Genomic DNA, 16,778 nt, shown 5'->3' with positions numbered 1-16,778 from the left:
TTCAGGTATAGTAATAGGATGTTCTAGGCTTCTTCCAGGTGTGGAAATGTTAAGTAATTAGAAAAGTCTAGCTAAATCACGGAATATACATTTGGGTTTTTTTTTTTTTTTGAGATTGAAGTAAAAGAATTAAAGTTTTATCTATGTGGTTGAGGTCCAGATACCAAATTAAGCAGGAAATGTCCATTCTGAAGGTGAGTAGGGGCAGGCACTAGTGCTTTGTGAGGCCTGAGTTTGATTCCCAGAACTACTCAAGCTAGGGAATGTGCCAGTACTTGTTCAGTGTGGCAAAATCAAGTCTATTGCTACATGCTCAGGAAAGAAATCAGACACTTGGAAATCAGTGATGGAGATGACTTGAGGTTTGGAAAATTATTTCTGTGTGGACTCTTAACTCCGAGATGATCATCCTTAAAACCTGAACCCAGTCTGTTTAGCTACATTAGAGCAAGTTGGTAAGTAGTGAACTTAGCATGGGACACTTTCTGCATAGGTAAAGCAGATCCATTCTGTATGTGTTAGCATTTTAAAGTTTTACCTAATGTGAGCACATCCCACCTGCCTTGCACTGGATACCACCTTCATCGCTAGTTTGTTATGACTGAGTTCAAGTACTTGGTTGTCAGTTCCCTATACTTTCAGTACTGGTGTTTTAGGGAATCCTCTACTCAGACTCAGTTTATAGCCAATTCAGTCTATTGCAGTTGGCTGAGATGACACTCAGCAGGTATTCAGGGGCCCAGGTGTCTTCCCTAATGTCCAGAGCATATGTGTTTTGAAGGCAGAAACCATGTCCTGGTGTCCCACTAGGACATTGCAGGGAGTTGGGGTAGCTTTATAGTAAACAAGCAGTTTTATAGAAGCTCTTTAAGAAGTTAGGTGGAGGGGTTCTATACAAGTAGGCAGTTTAACAAGCTAAGTCAGTTGGGACATCTTGACCAAGGGTTCCTAGAATAGAGTTGGGTAATTTTCCATGGGCCTCTCCATCAAGGAGATTTTAGTTGAACCTGAAATGGTTTCAGCAAGAATGAACACAAGATGGAGGAACCTCTGCCCTGTCACACTGGTCTTCTCCCCACACTTATGTCAGAGAAGCTTCTAGACATTAAAAGATCTGCCCATATTCACTTAGTAACTGAAATGGGAGTGAGTCTCTTGATAAAAACAGTAAGCTCTTTCCATACAGCAGGACCACAAAAGAATAATTTCACAAGAAGTTTGCTTCAGTACTGAGGTCAGCCAGATCTTTCCAGAAGAATTCTATTAAAGAGAATATTTAAAAGCAAACCTTACATACAGGTTCTTAAAAAAAGTGAATTCTAGCCAGGTGGTGGTGGTACACACCTTTAAGCCCAGCACTCAGAATACAGAGGCACATGATCTCTTGAGTTCAAGGGTAGCCTGGTCTACATAGTCGGTTCCTGAACAGCAAGGGGCACATAGAAGCCCTGTCTTCAAAGCAAAATAAAGAAAAAGCAGTAAATTCTTTTGGGGGATTGGAGAAAAGGAGTAAAGCCCTTGTCATATAAATATGACAGTTTTGCTCTACAGAATATACATGCAAGTTGGGGTATGTGAGAGGCCACCCTGAATCCCCAAGCTGGCTAGGCAGGCAAGCAGAAACAAACTCTGGGTTCAGCCAAGAGACCCTGCCTCATCATATAAGGTGGAGAGTGGTCAAGAGTCAGTTGAGGTCAACCTTGGTCCTCTACATGCATGTCCACGTATGCCTGCACACATGGGAGCACAAATGGTGTAGCACACCACATACACGCAAAAAATGTTAACTTATATCTGCTGGGTGACAAGGAGTTAATAGCTAGAAATTTCTCTTTTAGTTATTCTTGCAAACTAAAAACTCCTGCAACTCAGTGCCTCTTGATAGTATGCCTTTGTGTTCACAGCAGCAAATATACGTTATCCATGGCTGTCTTTGGGGCCTGTGCTAATTTTCTATCACAGGTGTGAGATTTACTTTAATTATCATAATGAACTACTAAAGGGGTCAGCCTTGTACCCATCTGGTCCTAATCCAGGCAAAAGGCTTCTATGCCCCATGTTAATATTTCCAATTGTCAGTGGCCCTGACTTTTCCTGATGCTGGATTTTAATCTCATCTACCATTTGGGGAGCTATGGAAAGACTTCCTGACCCCCCTCAAGACATCCTTATGCTCTCCCCTACCCAGATCCCTATGCATATGTCTCAGAGTATCAGGACTTCGTGGCATCACAATAAGGACATTATCAGTTGATCCTCAGGTCAGAGACTCCTGTGTCTTTCACATACTTTCCACAGTACCCGTTCAGGGTCTGTGGTAGGGGAGGAGTGGCCTTAGTAGGTTTTAAGAAGATATATCTATTTTCCCTCTCATACCAATTGCTTTGACTCCCTGTATGTGTGTCTGTTTCCCTATATACCAAGTAAAATACCTAAATAGAAACTGCTTAAGAAACGGTTTCAACCCTATCATCCTAGAGGTAGTGTCTGGAATATAAGAGGGAGTATGGAATATAGGTTTAAAACTGAGCCATAATTCAGATGCAAACTTGCTACCCAGATGGCAGCTGGCTGAAAATTGAAGCTTTCACTTTAATTTCATTAATTTGCTATAGCAAAGCCCTGGGAAGCAATGTTTACCTTTTTTTTTTTTTTTAATAAAAGGGCAGAGGTAAACAGTCTGCTGGTCAAGGCAAGTGGAAGGGCAGAACTCCAGCCCCTCTTTGGGCACTTTCTTCCAGGTGTCAGCTATCACAGTCTTATCTGCTCCTTGAGCTGTGTGTGTGACTTGAGTTTTCTGAACATGGTCTATGGAGCCTAGAACTTAAAACTCTTCTACCTCAGCCTTGCATGTGATGAAATGATAGAAATGAGTCACCAGCCTTTTAGGTTTTATGGCAGTGTTCTTATGTGAGCTAATTGGTGATTACATTGGTATCCATACCCCTCAGGACTTCTCCTCCTGCTAGGTGTCAGGAGATATCAGGTCTTAGGGTTGGAGCTCTACTGTCTAATCATATGGTTGGTTGCTCATGGCAAGCACCATCTCAGAATACTTACTCAAGAAATCACACGTATCTTAGGATGTGGCACAAAGATGTGCCAGTAGTTTTAGGAGGCGTATGTAAGGAACAGTGTCAGACACAACAGTGTCACAAGGGCCGACTGCAAAAAAGCTTTTCTCTTGCAGAACAATTCTCATGCCTTTCCTTGGTCTGGAGCAGCCTGCTTCTCTCAGGGCCTTATTTGATGGGATGCTTAGTTTTAAAACATTTGAAAAAGACTGCTGGTATGCATGCAAAATACTTCTGGATAATGTGCTAAACTTCATGTTCCTGCCAAAACATACTGTTTTAAAGTAACAGAGGCGACAGAATTAAAGCCACTCAAACCAAAACTAGTCTAGTGCACTTAGTGATCTCAGTTTGTTCCATACTCAGAAAAGTCTAGGAGTAAAATTCATGGAGTTCTCAGGTGAACATATGCCAATTACATTAAACCCCTCACTGAAAGTGCCAAGCTGGCTTGGTTGGTCTGTGTCCTCAGAGTCCCCTTAACAGCCTTACTCAATTTGGAGTTCCTTTTGACTTTATACCTAAAGATACTGGAAGACTCAACAATGGACTTCAAGCCTTCTAATATTTAACCCAGCAAGTAAAAGCTCTGCATCAAGCTGGTTTTATTTTTTGCACGCCTATCTACATTGCACTACGCAATGAGGCTAGAGTTTTGGCCATGACGCCAGTATTTTAGCTTTGACTTTGAGTCTACTGTTTTCTGTGGACGCTAGATTGTGTCCTGGAGATGGTAGATAGTCAATGATGCTACTAAAAGATTTTTAAAGGTCACCAAATACATGGTTAAGCTGTGAAGGCTTTGTCTGTCTTTAGAGTATCTCAAGAATAAGTTCAGAAAGGGACAGATCACGTCACTAGGCTATTGGTCTATGTAGGCTCAACACTGAAGACTAAAAATGATAAAAACTTGAACATGAAATGTTCACATACCCCTAGCAAGTTGAAATCTTTGGAGCTGTCGCTGTGACAAAATACTTAGTAAAAGTCATTTACATGAGTCTGTCATGGCAGGAAGCAGTTTGTAATTATGAAAATAAGAGGCCAAGGCAGCAGGTTCTACCATGGGGGTAGCCAGGAAACACTGAAGCTGACTGGGGAAGGGCAATACCTGAGACAGTGAGCCACTTCATCCCACAAGGCCTAATTTTCAGAATGATGACCCACAACTTCTCAAAACTGCACCATCATATCAGCTGGTGACCCAAGTGTTCACACACAAGCCCATAGGGCCGTTTTCGATCCAAACCCTGACACTGTCCCAGCTCATATTAGTGGTTCAGTAGCAGAATGAGGACCATTTTTCCAGTTAGTATTCAGTATGATTGGGAAGTTTCAAAAGATTTCACATATGTGGAAGTTCATCATTGTCTATTGCATACCGTTTACTCTTCCAGGTAACATGGGCTTAGTAAAGATCCACAAAAATCTACTGGGATTCTGACTGGAGTTGTGCACAAAATCTATAGACTAATTTCAGAGAAACATCATACTATAAATGAGTATGTACTTAGATTTCTCTAATGTCTCCCAGTAAAGGATTTTTCTAACTCTTATAGGTAACTGGTTTTGCTGCTGTTGCAGTTGTTTCTAGGTTTATTTTGTATCTTGAGGATATGCAGACATATGACATCTTAAATAAATCACTACTGGTAGCAAACTGTAATCCTGAGTTTTTCCTCCTTCTTGACCTCTCCCTTAGCCTCTTTCAGGTCCTCAAGTGTCCTGTGCTGGCTTTTCAGTCTATATATGGGCTGACCTGCCTGTCTCCAAGTGCCACCGCTAGGACTGCAAGTGTGTATTTCACCTGGCTTATCAGAGGGCTGAGCATGCTAGACAAGTGCTTTAGCTGCTGAGTTACATGCCCAGACCTCTGCAGTATGCCAAGTAGACAATCACACGCATCTGGAAATAATGGCTACTTTGTTCCCTTTTTGAGTATTCAGATAAAGAGTACAGTGATGACAGATGTCATAGCTTTAGTCCCCAACTTGAAATGTTTCCTCAGAGGATGTAGACCAGTGGCTCTTAACCTTCCTAACCTGTGACCCTTTAATACAGTTCATGTTGTGGTGACCCCTAGCCATAACATTATTTTTGACATTTCATAACTCTAATTTTGCTATTATAAATCACAATATAAATATATAATATACAGCCCCTGTGAAATAGTCGTTTGACCCCTAAAGGGGTCTCGACTCACAGGCTGAAAACTGTTGATGTAGAGGATGATCTAACTGGTTATACTTCTTTATGTCTTTTAATAGACACCATCTGTCAGTTTAAGAAAACTACTTCCTTTGCTTAAAAAAAAAAAAATCAGGAATGAGATCTCTAATCCGTCACTTTTTTCCCTTAATCTATCAATATGGCAAGCAGCTTTACGGACTTCCTAGTAGTAAACCACACTTGCCATCCTAGCATGAGCCCAGTTTGCTAATGCAGCAGTGTCTATTTCCGATGCCGCTGACTCCAATTTGGTCATATTTGATCCAGTACATTTACTAGGAACAGGTAATAAAATAGGTATCCTCCCCTATTTTATTTAGGTTATGTCCATTTCATAGCACAAAGTGACTTTTTTTCAGTATTAAAAACTGTGAGGTTCAAATCTCTTCCTGGACTGAATTTCTTGTTACTGCAATGTCATTTCAGTGTTTATTGTAGGAGGCAGAAGGACACAGTATAGTGTTGGCTGGCACAGACCCCAGAGTTGCCTCATACTCGCAGCAGTCTCTTTAGGGATAATGTCCAAGTATTTGGAGCTATATGCACACACCACCTCAACTGTGCATTTGGGTATACTAACTACTTTGGGCCCTAAAGCCCTGGTATTTCTAGACTCCAGCTCAACATGGTCTCCTTGTTTGGGTATAAAGGCCACCAAAGTCATTCTTACCTTTAATGAGACCAATAACGCTTGAGTTTTTCTGGTGTATTAGGGATTCCACCTAGTCAGGGTCTGAGTAGCATGGCACCAGGCAGGGATTCTGACATACAGATTTGCAAGTTATCTGGGTACTTACCTCTAATTTTGTACATGGCCATATGAAATTGTTTTCTTCCCTTTTAGGTTTTCCTTACCACTCACTAGCTGCTCTGGGAAGATGGGCAGTACTTATACAATCCTGTCAGACTTGAATGTAGAAGTCAGGTATGATCAGGCCAGTATATAATAACAATGTTCATTATGTTCCAAAGATGCATTTCTAAAATATTATACTTTTTAAATGTGACTACTACAAAACGGCTAGCATTCTGCTTTATTAATGTGCCAATTTTCTGAAATGTCAGATTCAATACTAACACAGTGGTTCTCAAAATTCCTAATGCTTCCACCCTATAATACAGTTCTTCATGTGGTGGTGACCATCAACCATAAAATTATCTTGTTGCTACTTCATAACTGTAATTTTGCTACTATAATAAATTGCAATAGAAGCATGTGATCTGCAGCCCCTGTGAAGTGGTCATCTGACCACCCCCAGGATGAGACCCACTGCTCTAACAAGAGGAAGCTCCCAGGTCACCACTGCTTATACCTTACCATTAGCATGTTTGCTTCTTAGTCAGCAAACGTCATTGCCTCTTTCCTTCTGGCAACTTTCCGGGTCTCAGTGTCTAGTGACAGAGGGCATTCTGTGCACGGATGAAAGATGCTGTGGAGTATAGAACTAGAATATGAAATCTCCCCATTATTCCAAGTGAAGTGGACAACGTGCCTTCCCAGGATAAAAAGAAAGCTAACTAAAAATAATTTTCTCAAGACCTTGAACAAAGTAGAGCCAACTTTTTTAGCCAACTATTTTAACACAAGGAAAATTCTATCAGGAATGAAAACTTAAAACCAAAGTTACAAATTTCAATCTATTTTAAACTTTAATTTGTGCATTTGTAGTAATTTATGACTGCAAAACCCCCTTTTTTTTTCGAATGACGTAAAGGCACATTTCATTTGGATGCATAGGGTACCATTCTAAAGTATCCGCTTTCCTTACAAAGTGCTTGAGCAGTCAATACACATACAGTAATAGCAAAATCTATTTACACTCTTAAAATTTAAAATCTGGCTAAAATATATATATATATTTTTTTAAACTACAGAAAAATGAGTGCTTTTTTCAGCATAATTGTGTGACTATGCCCTGACCTCTAAATTTTTTAGTGATTGACTTCAATTAAAAAAATTTTTTGTACACTGTGTATATAACTCTATGTCAGTTTTTAATGCTAAAAGCCCATTTGAAATGTTGCTTTCTATGCATATTTCAGAACCAACAAAGGTAAGCAGACTGTACCTCAAAAGTAGTTAGTGTTTTATTTTCAGACTGTGTTAACACTGTTCAAATTAAAGCTTGACAATTATGCTATTTTTTCTATTGTTCTTTTCCAAGGCAATTAACTGGCATTTTAAAGCAACTTGCAGCAACATATTGCTCCTCTTTTTAGAAAATTTTCTTCCAAAGGATCTTGGGAGAAAAATAATAATGAATTTGGAAGGTAATATAAAGTATCTCTGGACAATTCTAATCATTTTCAGAGTACAATAACAACAGGCCAATGTATTTCAGCAAAGCTGTTTCAAGCTCAACTCTTCATGTATTTGTGTGCTTTCCTGTTTCTCATTGACTCAGATTTGGACGATTGTAAGATATGAGCTTACTGTGATTACGTGGTTAATTCAAGTGTTGTTAGTTACCAATTTGCTGTTCCTGAGGTATCATGGCCTTAACATGCTAAGTACAGAGTTATCAATAATATCACTGAACTGAGGGAGAACAACGGAATGACAGGCTAGGAGAAAAAAAGAGAAAACAAAACCCTAAAAAAATACCAGCCCAGTGAAGGTCATGATTTGCTAAAAGGCATATGATAAGAGCGATAAAAAGCCATGAACGGATCCTCTGAGGATGTGTAGAGTATTTGATCAAATTATTTGTGAGACTTTTGAGGTACAGCTTTAGTGTTATAATAACTTTTTATAAAATATAGACTGTTTTATCAAAAATATTTATACATTCTGTTACAATATATTGCTTTTGCCCTCAGTAACTGCCAATATAAAATCTGGATCCAGCGGCCTAAAATGTACAAATGCACTTAATGGAAATGCTGGAGTTGGAGGTGTCTGCTTGGCCACTGTACAAAAGTGATGACATGGTGAAATTAAATAATATGCCTACAACACAAAATACATTACAACTTGTACATATACATGTTCACAGCATGTATACCATGATAATCTCTATGGTTTAACAAAGATAGAGTTCCCTTCTACAGCAGACACAAGAACAAGATGTCTAGGTTGAAATGCGTGTAGAATGTATGTCGATAAAGGGTTAACCAGGTTCACTGACTTTGGAAGATCTGACTGAACATCCACCACGGTGCCTCGACTTTGGGAATGCATACAGTTAGCATGGTCTCCTGGTTCCAGCTGCTCAGAAGTCCTCACTGTTAATGTTAAGTAAATGCTGAGGTTCCTATCTCTTTGCAGCACTGTTTAATAAACAAAGCTCATTGCAGGTAGCTCTGCTGGAAAGCTATGAGGTTCTGCTACATGGTTGGTAAAGTTAAGGCAATAAAGTGTTCTCCTGATAAATAGAGAAAATTCATCAAACTAGACATCAATACATTCTCATTTTTTCCTTTAAATCAAGCCACCAAAGGTGTACAAACTGCCATATTGTTTCATATTATAGTGATTTCTTAAAAAATAATTGCCTTAGTCAAACAGAATCACACTTTTTATATGACCAGTAATAGCATCCAAAGCCCTATTTTTTCTTTTGTAAAATATAGTTAAGTGATTAATCTTCCATCCACTTAAGGCAGGCCTAGGGCAAAGATGAGGACTATAAAAGAGTGGTTCTTCTTCTTTTTAAAAATAGAGTATTGATGTAAAAGTATTTATTTGTAATGGATTTCCATGGCCAATGTTCACTCAGCCCAAACTCCATGAAACTGCTTCCAGTGTTCAGATTTACGTTGAAAACATTAAGGTATAGAACAGTACTGTAACCGCATCTTCATGTGCTTTATATAACCTCAGAAGCTCCTGGTGGGCACAGAAAGCAAATGCAGGGCTGCTGTTTTCAAGAGGTCGTCTTGTCGGCCAGTTTGTTGGTCTCACAGTGTCCAGAAACTTAACACCAATCAGCAACGTAGTCAAAGTCGCGGAACAGCTCCTGCTCCTCTTCCAAGAGGATCCTTGGTTCTCGAGGTGGAGTCAGAATAGGTGCTTCTGAGGTAAATTCATCATCAAAGTTACTAACATCTTCCCGTCCTCTAATGGTAGGTACAAATGGTGGCTTTACTTTTTTGTCCATTAGAGCACTCCAGTCGGTTAGCTAGATCACAAAATATAAATCAGCCACTTTAGTTTCATGTTCCCAATCTCTCAAGTTTCATAAAAAATTTTGAACTGTGACACTTACCCGGAAAAATGGATGCTTCTTTACATCCTCTGCATCCTTCTCACCAGCGCCCAGGCGCCGCTCAGGGTTTCTCCTTAACAGCTAGAAAGTTAACAAAATGAAACCAATAAAATGTGTTTCACCAAGAGTGACTCTCACTACTTTCAAAGACTTAGAATGTTTTGTTTAGATTTGTCTAAAGCATGCAACGTCTATGAATTAAAAACAACTTCTAAAATTCAGCAAAAAGCTTAAGTTTAAATTAAAAAAAAATTCTTGATCCTAATTCCTTACCCTTCTCATTATGGAAATGGCTTCTGTAGATAAGAACCTTGGATACCTTACTTCGTCATTTACAATACTGTCAAAAACCTCTTCTTCATCATCACCAGGGAAGGGAGACTAGACAAAATAAGAAGATAATAAGAAATAATTAAGAAGTAAGAACTAAGTATAAGCATCCTAAGACAGTAAAACATTACATGTTCAAAGCACAACCAAGACTGAGGCAACGATAATGAGATGAAACAAATGGGACCTGGAGATGAGCTCAGTGCGGCCCAGAGTGTGGAGCCTGGGTTCAGTCTCTAGGGATGATGGACAAGCCTGCCATCCCAACACTTGAAAGATAAAGGCAGGAGAATGACAAGTTCAAGGCTAGCCCCTGCTACATAGGGTAAGTAGCTTGTGCTATCGCTGGGCTACATGAGACCATGTCTCAAACAAACAACCAAGCAAACACATATGAGCATGGTGTCTCATATCTGTCATGCAAGCTCTTGGAGGACATGGGCTCCATTGTGAGGCCCTATTTCAACCCTCTGCACAAGAAATGGAGAGGATGTCCCAATGAAACAAAAACAACCAAAACTAATCAATCCATACTTTCAACAGAAAAAGAAACAAGCCAACAAACCAACAAACAAGAAAACCGTGTCCCTAGAAGCATTGCAAGTGCAGGTACACTGCTGTTCACATGTGCATCAAAAGGTGGCAGAGAGGAGAGTTCTGACTTACGAACATCTGAATGATCAGTAGTAGCCTTACATTCTCTGAAAAAAAAAGTCTAAGACGACCATTACTCCTGTGTTGTGCTGGCCCCAAGCAGGAGACAAGAAGAAACCCGCCTGCTGCAGGAGGGAGCCTCAGACAGATGACCCTCGAATGTGGTCACTTGTGTGGACTGAGTGAGGAAGGAGCTCTAGATGACCACTAGAGTAGTGCCACGGTGCCTGGACAGGAAGCTAGCTTGAGATGGTGCTGCACAGGAGTGAGGGGTGGGGGAGTGGGGCGGCAAGCAGACCATGACCATGTCAGAGGCCATAATGCATGAGTGGGGCTGGGGTGGGGTGTCACAGGATTCATGAGATGACCCCAGATACTAAGAGACCCTGGGTTCCTCTAAGAGGAACAAGCATGAAGTGAAGAAATGAAAGAGAAACAAAAGGATGTGTGCAAATAAAGAGAGACAGAACTGGAAACTTGAGGGTAGTGAGGAATGACCTGATGTTAGTTGCTGGTGATGCCACCTATGGCCATGATGTGGACCCGGCCTTGTATATAGGTTGGCCTTGTAACTTGTCAGGCATGGGGTGGCATGGGTGAGGAGAGATGTCCCCCACTTCTTACCCCCATGCCACCAAGGCAGGCAGGAGAGCTGGTCCAGATGTCATAAGAGCAGAAAAGCTGGAGAGCTGGCTCTGGATGTGAGGGTTATGGGTGCGCTACCTAAAATGTGCGACTGTGGGAGAGCTGGCTCTGTGTCTTGTCTGCCAGGTGGTGGCACAGATGCCCTGATCCTCTACCATCTATGCCAGGGAGGAGAGCGGGAGAACTGGCCCTGGCCCTTCCCAGCTGCAACACTCAGGAAATCAGGCCCTGCACCCTCCTTGGGCAGCAGGGTAGAGCTGCTGGAACCATGCGTGCATGCACCATGAAGGCGTGAGAGCAGGGGAACCAGCATGAGAGTGGGAGAGCCAGAGGGCTAACCAGACCAGATCCCTCTCAGGCCCAGATCTAGCACATCTACCCTATGGATGAACTGCTGGAGTGCATCAAGGGGCCAGTCCTGCAGATCCAAAACTCTAGGAGCTCCATGACACAGGGCAATAACAGGATATCCTAGACAAGTGTAAGTGGGGTTCCAATATTGATAGAGTAGCAGAAGTCAGAGGTCTTGTATCAGACAAACGAGTCATTGCAATGAACATTTGCCAGCAAAGAAGTGTGGACAAAAGGGTATTCTGTGAGATACACTGTCACATGCTATACATCTTCCACAATCATTTTTTTCTCTGTTGTGGGGGAAGCTGCAAGGGTGGAGAGAGGGTATGAGGGAAGGAGGAGATGAGTTGGACTGGGGTGCATGATGTGAAATTCCCAAAGAACCAATAAAAAGTTAAAAAAAAATAAACATTATCACTGAAGCTTCAATAAAACTATAAAACTATACTGCAGACCAATGGGTTTTAATTCCTTTCCTAATTACCTTCCTGTGGAGGCACTAAAGATAAATGGAATTAAAAGGCAACTATAATGGAATAGCAATACCTTCTGGGTGTGTTTAAAACTCAACCAATTAGAAGCCCTTTTAAAAACTATAAAGCAGGAACTTCCTCGCTTGTTTGTTAAGCCAGTAGCTTGAACAGAAGAAGTCAAAAATCAATAGACTATTAGTTCAACAAGATCTACAACAGTACTTTCTGTGTGTTATTTCTAACACAGAACGTTCTTTTGGAGCGTGGGGTGAGGTTTGAAACAGGGTCTCACTCTATAGTTCTGGCTGTCCCGATCACTATGTATACCAGACTGGCCTCAAATTCACAAAGATCTACACCTACTTCTGCTTCCTGAGTGGTAGGAATAAAGATATGCACTACTATTCTAGGCAGAAAATAAATTATGAGAAAGTACATAATTTTTGATCAGAATTAAATCTTAGACTTACTTAAATATAACATTTAAAAATATGGAAACAGAAACATTTTCTTTTCAAAACTGAAATGGAGACAAAGTTTAAGTATGCCACAGCCTCCAGCAACAGTATCATGAGTATTCTGACACCTTAGAAAGTAAGACCAATGTGTATATTAAGGCTAAATCAATTTTCTAAAAATCCATTCTAAATATCTATAGCAGCTTTTCTAAATAGAGGAGAAAAAGTCAATCTGGATCTCATGTCTTAGGAAAATAAATGAGGCCGGATGGATTTCATGTCTGATCCTAAAGCACAAACAGGTTCTAAAACTGTCAAGAACAACAACAACAACAAAATCCCAATCCTAACATCCCAATCTTACCTCACAAGTGCTCTGTGACATGTTATTAACCACTTTGTATCTAATAAAACTGATGGAAAATAAAAAAGCTAATATGTACAAAGCACATAGCTCTTTAATGAGTCATTTCTTCCCTCCTTTTCTAGAGAATCTAGTCCAATTTGACACACTGAAAGGGCTGCCCATTGAATGGAACTGTTCATTATGGCTAAATGCCCAGTAAGCAACACACAGGCTAAAACTTCAGAACCATCTAACACTAAAGAACCACTCTAAAAATATAGGTATTTAGAATGGAAAAATCCATTCCCTCATCCAGCTGCTAAATGATTCATGAGTTGGATATATAAGGAAGGTGGCTGGCAATGAGAAACTCCAGAATAATCAATAATTTCCAAGAAGTTAAATCCCTCAAAGAAAGGTTTCAACTGCCTTGTCAAAAAAATATGCTCATTCTAAATTCCATTCCTATTCTAATTCTTAGCAATTCATAAAACATATTAGGACCCTTATCATTTTCATTTACTTCCTGTTCAGCAAATTATAAAAATTTCTATATATAATTCAGTTATCTTCAAAAATTAATTTTGTTAATACAAAAGAAACAAGTGTTGCTGACCAATTCTGCTCTATTGATTAAAAAGTGGGTTTGTAAAAGGTTTTGTCTATTTGTTTGTTTTTCAAGACAATGTTTCTCTGTGCAACAGACCTTGTTGACCTCGAACTCAGATATGTGCTTCAAATGCTGGGATTAATGGTGAATCCCACCATGCCCAACTTGTAAAAATATTTTTAGTTATGTATATGTGGGTCTATCTGGCATAAGTATACTTGAGTACAGATATCTGTGGAGTTATAGGTAGTTGTGAGCTCTCATAATAGGGTGCTGGGAATTAAATGGGTCCTCTGAAACCGTAACACGCACTCTTAACTGCTGAGCCACCTCTCCAACACTGCTACTGTTTCTGAAGATCACATTTATTTCTGATAAATGTACAGCGAACTTTTCTTTATAGATTCAGAATTATTTATTTATTTACTTGCTTATTTATTAATTATACATTAAGTCAATGATAAGGTGGTTTTGTCAGACTTGTCTCAAATTCATGTGTACCACCATACCTGCCTATAGGGTATATTTTTATCAGCCTCCTGTTCTATTCCCTACAAAATATCAGTTCTGCTAAAAATCACAAAGCATAACCATTTCACAACGCTTAAACATAAGAAGCTATTTGAGGACATTCATAATACAGTCCATCCATCATATAAAAATCTAAACTAGGCAAGTATAGATATTGTAGAAACACAGCCAATCATTAGCACTCTGAATATTTTTATACAACTGAGTTCCTACTTATGCGTGAGATACATGTGCATGTCTTTATAAAAATGACATGCTTTATCCTTCCAATTGACTTTCATCTCTTCACTGTCCTATTTGCTGCCGCTTACCTCTCCGACGAGCATTTCATATATAAGGACGCCAAGGCCCCACCAATCTACAGCCCTTGTGTACGATGTTTCTGTTAATACTTCTGGGGCAAGAAATTCAGGAGTACCACAAAATGTGCTTGTCCTATCTCCATAGCCCATTCCTGAAGAAGATAAATTCAAGTGTTAGCAAAGAAAAAGAACTTGGCATGAAAATTAGAAGGTGTGCTTAGGAAAAACAATTGACATTGCTGAATGTGGAGAACTAACTTGAGCACACCAAGACTTAGCAAATTTGTGTCACTCATCAAACTACTGATTGATTAAACACTTACTAGTACTAACATAGCTAAGAACTCTGTTTATGTACTGTGGAAACAGAGTTAATAATAAGCAATACAATAAAGCTCCTAGTGTACAGAGGAGGGAGCATATGTTAATCATAACATTAAGTATAAAGAGAAGACTAGCTTATTTATAACACTGATCTTTATACTTTCTCCTGTGATCTTTGACTTGAACTGTCTTAATTCTGAATATATAGGAAACAATCAACATAGCTACATCAATTTTTTCCAGTTTAAAATGTTAATAGTTCTAAGCCTGGCGAAGTCACTAGGCACATGTACTTTATTCTGCACAGTCCCAATCAACAAGCTGGTGCTTAGTGCCTTCTTCAAGAACTGGCAGATCTCAGTCACACGAAGAGAAGCTGAATCTCATACTGTAGCTTCTGGAAGCAGGAAGTATTTATATCCACAGGAAAAAGTCTTACTGTGGTTACTGGTGTATATATAAACAATCCAAATGTTGGAGTGGAATAAATTAAAATAAAAAAGTACATTGTTTACATACACAAATTTGAAAATGACCAAAGTACAAAAAAGCAATAATCTATTAGAAAAGGGATTTACAAAGCCCAATTACCTTCTTTGCACAGACCAAAGTCAGCAATTTTCACAAAGCCTTCTGTATCTAGCAACAAGTTATCCAACTTCAAATCTCTGTTCAAGATGGAAACATGAAAATAAATCAGTAAACCATAGTGCAAAACATAATTTTTATTTTCAAGAGAAACCCAATTTTGTCTTCTAAGAAATGTTTTTTCCAAGTTATGCCTGGAGATGCTCTCATTTTTCTTCCGTTTCTGTAAAAGTATAATTTTCAAGTAATTTTTTCTACTTATATAGATGAGAATATAGTTTATCTCTTTAAATGTAGAATCAGTTTAAATATCTTTTATTAAAGTTTAAATTCTTATTTAAGGTAATCAGACTTAATCACAATTTGAAGTTTGTCTACACACATGAAAGAATTTAAGCTAATGTTTGTTTTTCGAGACACAGTTTCTCTTTGCAGCCCTGGCTGTCCTGAAACTCACTTTGTAGACCATGCTGGTCTCAAACTCACAGATCTACCTTCCTTTGTCTCTCAAGTGCTGGGTTTAAAGGTGTGCACCACCATTCCTGGCCAAGATTTAACTTTTAAGAGTGTACTTTAAATTAAAGGGAAAGCTAATAAATTACAAATGAAGCTAGTTTAAAATATTTTTTAAGTAAACAGAACCATGAGGAAATCTTTACTTTAAAAACATTGTCAGACACTACAAACCACTCTTTACAGACTCTTCCTTCTGACCGGCTTCCTCATATCGAGGCTGTTTTCAGAGCAGCACTACTCAGTGTGTGCAGGACCAGATGCTGGCAAGAGCTGCTCTGCAATTTAAGGAGCCAGTGCCCGGATATAAATGGGCTACCCTACCAATACACGTTTTAGTTAAGGTGATGGCAACCTTTTCTTATGTTCTTATATCTTATTGTGCTGGACATCAAACCTAGGGCTTCATACATGTTAAGTGCTCTAGTGAGTCCTCAGTCCACACTACCCAAGACACTGTAGTGAAGGAGCAGCAGGCACTTTACACTCTGGCACAATCTTTTTTCCTCTCCATGGTAAGCTGGTCTATAGAACTTTCTGCAATAGACGGTTAAATGAATACTACTGGTGAATGTGTCACCACAGGCCGACTCATACGTTCACTATTTCAATTAGGAAACGAGCAGAGGGCCACAAACCAAGAACTCCATCACACAATCTGCATGTTGGGGTAGGATTCACTTATAGGAGAAAACTAAAAAGTTGGTTAAGTACAAAATATCCTTGTTAGTTATCTTGAATTCTAACTCACACGTAGGTAAGCTATTAAACAAGAAAAATATACTTACCTATAAACAATTTTGTGTTCATGTAAATACTGCAACCCAAGAACTACACATGCTGCATAAAATCTGAGGAAAGAATTAAATGTTTAGTAAACATCACTGCTCTTGAACCCTTTTATACTTAAATGCATAATTTCGTGGTTAATAATTTCCTCAAACATTTATTGATTCCTACTATCTACAACATATTGTACTATTGTAGATGAATTTTAAAATTGAGAAACTTATAGCCGTAGCATTGACTAGGACTCACCCGGCCTGGCAGACTCACTGAGGCCCTGAGAGAGGACTTCCGGCTCGGCTCTGTAAGGAGTTACAGTATGTGCAGAGATGGAGAGAAGGAGTTACAGTATG

At 39.4% G+C, this 16,778-nt stretch overlaps 1 protein-coding gene across 1 annotated transcript in view; it reads right to left on the bottom strand.

The window, feature by feature from the left end:
• Positions 1 to 6,927: 6,927 nt before the first annotated feature.
• Pkn2 (protein kinase N2) overlaps positions 6,928 to 16,778 on the bottom strand; it is a 95,581-nt gene continuing 85,730 nt past the window's right edge. The window contains exons 17-22 of the mRNA XM_028788135.1: positions 16,428 to 16,490; positions 15,130 to 15,206; positions 14,224 to 14,366; positions 9,785 to 9,892; positions 9,512 to 9,592; positions 6,928 to 9,424 (exon numbers count right to left, since the gene is read on the bottom strand). Of these exons, the coding sequence (XP_028643968.1) occupies positions 9,221 to 9,424; positions 9,512 to 9,592; positions 9,785 to 9,892; positions 14,224 to 14,366; positions 15,130 to 15,206; positions 16,428 to 16,490 (676 nt within the window). The 3' untranslated portion in view covers positions 6,928 to 9,220. The remainder of the gene's footprint in view (positions 9,425 to 9,511; positions 9,593 to 9,784; positions 9,893 to 14,223; positions 14,367 to 15,129; positions 15,207 to 16,427; positions 16,491 to 16,778) is intronic.

Source organism: Grammomys surdaster, unplaced genomic scaffold, assembly GCF_004785775.1.
Source record: "Grammomys surdaster isolate TR1022 unplaced genomic scaffold, NIH_TR_1.0 125702, whole genome shotgun sequence".
NCBI classification, from domain to species: domain Eukaryota; kingdom Metazoa; phylum Chordata; class Mammalia; order Rodentia; family Muridae; genus Grammomys; species Grammomys surdaster.
Note: the sequence above shows the minus strand (reverse complement) of the source record. Positions and strands in the feature narration are given on the sequence as shown.